At 41.8% G+C, this 6,000-nt stretch overlaps 1 protein-coding gene across 1 annotated transcript in view; it reads left to right on the plus strand.

Annotated features, from left to right (window-relative positions):
- The window catches only part of DDX1 (DEAD-box helicase 1), a 34,550-nt gene extending 34,085 nt beyond the window's left edge, over positions 1-465 (plus strand). Inside the window, exon 26 of the mRNA XM_036115615.2 lies at positions 137-465. Within this exon, the coding sequence (XP_035971508.1) occupies positions 137-267 (131 nt within the window). The 3' untranslated portion in view covers positions 268-465. The remainder of the gene's footprint in view (positions 1-136) is intronic.
- Positions 466-6,000: the final 5,535 nt, after the last annotated feature.

Below are 6,000 nucleotides of genomic sequence, written 5' to 3' on the forward strand. Positions count from 1 at the left end.
GGAGATGACTTGCCCGGTGGTACATTTTTATTGCTAGAAGCAATGTATAAACGGATGTAATTGAGCCAGAGTATTGCTGACAAGTTATTTCAAGCATGTCATTTACATTACTTTATAATTTGTGTGTGTGATGCAGGTGGAAACTATAAAGGCCATGTGGATATTTTGGCACCTACGGTTCAAGAGTTGGCTGCCCTTGAAAAGGAGGCGCAGACATCTTTCCTGCATCTTGGCTACCTTCCTAACCAGCTGTTCAGAACCTTCTGATTTTAACGTACACTGAATAAGATTTGAGTAATAAAAGTCTGTAGTCTTAAAACTCTAAAACAGTTGTATTGCTTCCAAGCAGCAGTATTTATAGTAACATAAGCTATTAATGCTAACTCTTGCATGTCAAGAAACATTAATCTTAGGAATTCTTCATAAAATGGCAACCTAATGAGAATAATAAATTTGATGACTATATTTTTATGAAGGTTTGTGTCTTATTTTTAAAGTTATTTGATAGTTTTCTTTTTCAAGAAAACTATGGGTTGACGTAAAGTTTATGGGTATGTGAATTTGGCAGAGGACCTGTGTGGAACCACCAGTGAATATCTTGAGTAGAATTTATCATAGAAAGTGATCCTAAATGGAGATGTTCTTCAGATGTTATAGTTACCTAGGTGTACACTGAAGCTGGAGGAGACTCGTGACAGGAAAGAAAATTGGATGATCACAGGACAGAAGGACAGCTTGGTTAGTTTTAGGGGGCCTGGAGTTTTTTAGAGAGGTAGAAAGGGTTCTGTGTCTAAGGATTGAAGACTGGTGTGTGATGGTGATGGTGAAGATGTGTCTTGGAAGGTTTACCTTCTAAGAACCTTTCTTTCCAGAGGATAGTTACTTATAAAGATAAAACTATTCTGTTTTTCTATGTTTTAAAATTACACACAGTTCTTTGGAATATATTTCCTCAATCCCTTTTGCCTAAGATACCAGAAGGAAAAGAGAAAATTTAAACAGATAAAATTGAATTGTTATTTTGTGCCTTTTGACTCTTAGTTAATAAAGTATTATTCCTGTGCTAGGATTCTTTAAGAACATAGGCTATTATAAATTCTTGTATGATGGTTTTCAAACCTTTTAGCACTGAAATATTTTCTTCAAACAAAATCTTGAGTGAAACTCAGTGTAGACATTAACAGTGGGAAAACCATTGCCCAGTGTTTTGAGTCATAGTTTGTACGAAGTGATGAGAATACCATTGTCTCACATTTAGACCATGTTCTTCGGAGATGTCCTGGAACCGCCCCAGCTGATCTCAGAGCTCTGCGCCGACAGCTCTCCAGTGTCCACGCATATTAATCACTGCTTTAGAAAGGGGTTATTTTAACTGATATAACAGCAAGGAAAAGACTGAGATCTGGACCATTTAAATACTGGAGCTGGGGGAGGTCCTTTTATAGATGCAGAAGCACAGTTTGGAGGAACGCATGCCCATGTGGCCTGGTATGGAGAAGTGAGCTAGAACTTGGGTTCCCCAGTCTCTGCTTTTACTCTTTGTCTCCCATTGTAAGATGATCCTCAGGTCCAAATGGGTAGGTCAGGGAGAAATGGAGACTGGAAGTGGGTATTTGGCTTTTCCAATGCAAATTACTGTCCACCTGCAGTGACCTGGGCAACGGAATTTCTAAAAGGGCAAGCTGTGTGTGACCAGACCAGCAGAGGGATTGCCAGGAGACCTGGCTGGCCCTTTCTATCTACTCATATCACCAGTAACCGTTCCCTTTACTCTTAGTCCCTACTTCCAGATACCCATTCCTTCAGGCCTCTGGATTCATGCTAACAAAATAAAGAACTGTTAAAAGTCTGCTTAAAGAGGTGGTCACTGAGCCATGAGGGATGCTAATTGCCTCCCTTCCTCCTTTTAGAAACAGAACCTCCTGAGTTTTTGTCGGTACCAGATTGCCTAGCTAGAGACTGCCTTTCCCAGGCTCTGGTCAAGGGGTACGAGTGGAATTGATGCGTATAACTTCTTGGTCACGTCCTCTACCTGCCCTTTCTCTCCTCTCTCAAGGTGCAACTCGGAGATGGTATTAGTGAGCCAGTGTCCACGTTAGAAAAGTGTCCTACTTAGGGAATGACAGAGGGACAAGGAACCTAGAGGACCTTATAGGGGAGCTGCCATCCTCTTTGGCTGACCTGCCTGTTAGAGTAACTTTATCGTCTCCAAGCCACCATATGGTTAGGTCTCTATCCCAGCTAATACAGAACACTAGGGGTACACGAAAGCCCAGGAAATGTTAAATATTAACCATCACCTGTTAGTCTTTCTGACTTATAGCTTCAGCCTTTACTCCACAGTGTAAGAGCTTGTAAGTGTACTCACATACCTTGTGCCTGTAATTCTCGGTCAGTCTCCCCTCTACACAAAAATACAAAGACTCGCCCTACCTTCAACATATCCTAGACGGCCTGGGGGCTTAGGAGTCTTGCCACATTCCCCCTCATTATCTAGTCTTTCATTCTGTTCTCTTCGAATCTAGCTTCAGGCTTTGATTGGTAGAGTTATACTTTCATAGTGACTGGTTTTGTGTTTGGGGCTTTTTTTTTCTATTTCAAATATTAATAACTTAAGCAAGCTTCTCTGACTCTTTATGGATCCACTGTGTTAAAGAGAACTGAGTCTCAAGGACTCTTAACCAGTGGCATTAGTTACAAGAGTGCCAAAACCTCGCTTACCTCATTAGCACATATTTTCCTATTATAAACAGAAATGGAAATTTCAGGTTAGAACACTACCCACCCACCTCCCCTCTATCCTTTTGACATTCTGTTCCCACTCTCAGAGGAAATCACTAAACATTTTCGTTCATTTTTTGTGTGTGAGATTTTTGGTATACTGTTTAGGTCCTACATATGTACAGTTTTGTATTTTCGTTGGACATAGTATTTTCCTTGTAAATACTTGAATGGCTACATAATCCATGGAATGTGCTGTGATTTTCATGACTGCTGCATTCTTAACTGCTCATGAGCACCAAGGGGTTTGAGGAGGATGTGAACCCGGGTGTGAATCCAGCCCTAACCCATGAGAGCTGGATGACACAAGGCCAGTTCCTTAGCCTCTCTGAGATTTAGTTTCTTTGTTTATAGAAATGGCGAGAAAGTAATTCTCATCATTCAGGATTATGTTAAGCATTCAGTGAAGTCCAGCAGATAAGAGGTGCTCGTAAAATATTTTATAGTATCGGTACTGTTCACTGCTGTGAACATGTTTGATCTCTTTTGGATTGCTTGCTACTGGATTCCTAGAAACTGGATTGTTGAATTAAAATGAGTGATGCTAGGGCGCCTGGGTGGCTCAGTTGGTCAAGCAACTGCCTTCGGCTCAGGTCATGATCCTGGAGTCCCAGGATCAAGTCCTGCATCGGGCTCCCTGCTCAGCGGGGAGTCTGCTTCTTCCTCTGACTCTCCCCCTCTCATGCTCTCTTCTCTATCACTATCTCTCTCAATAAGTAAATAAAATCTTTAAAAAAAATAAAATAAAATGAGTGATGCTTATGACCATTTTTCAGGGTCATTACCAGATCACTTCCTGCAAGGGTTGTACTGGTTGACACGCTAACAAGATAGGAAGAATTCTGCACAATGTATTTTACAAATGGTACTTGTTGCATTTAAAGTTTGTTTTCATACTGGTTCTTGGTGTAGTGTGTGAGTTGGTACCAGCGGGCAGAGGTCGCCTAAATCTTACATGTGGCTTCTTTGCACACGACTCCTTGCCCCACCCTCACCGCATTCATGTGCCACCACCATCGTTGTTGCACAATGATCCAGCTTGTAAATCAGGGGCAAAACTTTTTTCTTTTTTTCCAAGGTAGAAGTGTGTATGTCAGTGACTGAAAGTAACCCGGATTAAAAAAAAAAAAAAAAGTTGGTTTCCAGCCAGTTCTAAATGGGCAAAACCATTTAGTCACATTTTTTACCTTATTCTTCAGACTTAAGAGGGAACTATGCACTTCACTGCAGTCTGAACAAGATAGGTAGGATATGAGAACTGTGTAGGTAAATATAAAATATGATCTGGGGTAGGTTCACTTATACAGAGATTTTATTACTTTCCTATAGATGCTGACACCTACCAGGGATTTTTCCAAGTGACCTTATTTGGGGGAAAAAGGAATATTTGTTAGGAGGGAAAGAATGTAGTGGAACAGGAAGGAAAGGGAGGGATATTATTTGGCTACTCTAAAGTAATTGATAGAGGATTCCTTTGGAGGGAGGAGTGGAAGGGGAATTTTTGCTGTTGTTTTCCGTTCTATTGCTTTAAGTAATTACCTTTCATTTAAAATCATCTAAAGCTCTGGTTTTCCTGACAGAGATCCCGCTCTTACTGGTCAATGGTGTTGAGGGGAATTTGAAAGAACCTGGAGTTGGACAGGCCTAGATCTGACCCTGGCCACAGTCCCTGACTTGTAGTTAGCTAATCACGTGCGGAGATCAGTAGGTCTCAGGTAGGACCCGGGAATCGGCATTTTAACACATTCCTCCGAAGATCGTGGCGCAGATGCACCTTGAACCACAGATCAAGAAACACTGTTCCAGAGAAATGGCTCTTAGAGCTATAATTCTCACTGTAATCTTTTGCCCTAAGACCCAGGAAGATAATTCAAAAGCACTGCTGAGAGAGAGGCTTGCTCTACTAGAATCATCTGTGGTTCAGTGCTGGTCGGCTGCCTAAATGATACCTTGTTTCGTTCCTTAGGTTGGTGGTTCTCAGCCCTGGCTGCACGCTGGGATCACCTGGGGAGTTTTAAAAGACCATGCCCGTACCTGCACTTCACCTCCAGAAACTCTGATTTTATTCTGGAGTGGGGCCTGGGTGCCCCAGGTGATGCTCAGCTGCTGCTAGGATTGAGAGCCGATGCTTTAAACAGAGCCCGACTCTAGATAGTTCTTGATTCTGTTGCAAATCAGTGTGTGCCCTCTGCACATGGCCAAGCTAACGCATGTTTTAAGATTACACAGAGTTTAGGTTCAAGCTGGAACCCTTGCTACTGTATTATGCAGTGGAGGTTATTGTAGAGAAAAAAGTTTATAAAAATGGTGTCCTATCATTTTTGAGAAACTAAGATTTTAAAAAATTTTGTAGCCAGGTGAGTTTAGTTTCCTTCAAAATAGTGATTTTTGACGATTCAGACATCTTTTAAGGATGCTTTAATTTCTTTGTTTTTGACATTGCCACTTTGTTTTTACTTAAAACATTTCAAATGCTTTAGACAGAGCTACTTTATAGACTTCTTGAAATCACTGGTTCAACCCATTATTTTACCTCAAATCTTGTTTCCCTGCCTGGTAACTCATCCTGTTCACCAGAAAAGGCTCTGGTTGCCTGTTAGCTGTATTGTTTCCTTAAATCCCAATCAAAGGATAAATACTCTCTACTGCCAAAGTAGGACTTTGAAGAGGCAGCCAGAGGTTGTCTCTCTGTGGCGATAAATTGGGTGTTAAGGGCTTCCCAGTATTTTGTGGTGGGTCAGGGTCTCCGGGAAGAGAGTCCAGCATGGGATATCCTGATCAGAATAGGAATGGCCTGGATGGAGGTTGGAGTCAGAGATCACCAGGAGGGATGGGGTCAGTTGAGTATGGGAGCAATGGGGTCTGATAATGAGTTTGGGGTTTCCTTTTCTTGCATGGTGATCCCCTTGAAATCCTCAAAACTTTGCTATCTTGTTAGCAAGTAGGTATGTCAGTATGAATTGGCTAATAAAGGGAGGGCTCTGTGTTTTGACAAAGTGGTGTTGGAGGGTGTGGGATTTGGTTAGGACCCTGTCTGTCCTTTGGGAAATTGTTACATAATTGCAGGGGTTGGGGTGGGGGACCAGAAAACTCTCCTGAGCAGTTGTCTAAACCAAAACTTAGAAAGCTGACAGTCAGGCTTAGTGGCAATCAGGTTTAGCAGGCATGCCCAAGAATTCTTAGGCATATTTGGGGCAGAATTGTCTAACCTGTAGTCAT

Source organism: Halichoerus grypus, chromosome 10 (genome assembly GCF_964656455.1).
Source record: "Halichoerus grypus chromosome 10, mHalGry1.hap1.1, whole genome shotgun sequence".
NCBI lineage: Eukaryota > Metazoa > Chordata > Mammalia > Carnivora > Phocidae > Halichoerus > Halichoerus grypus.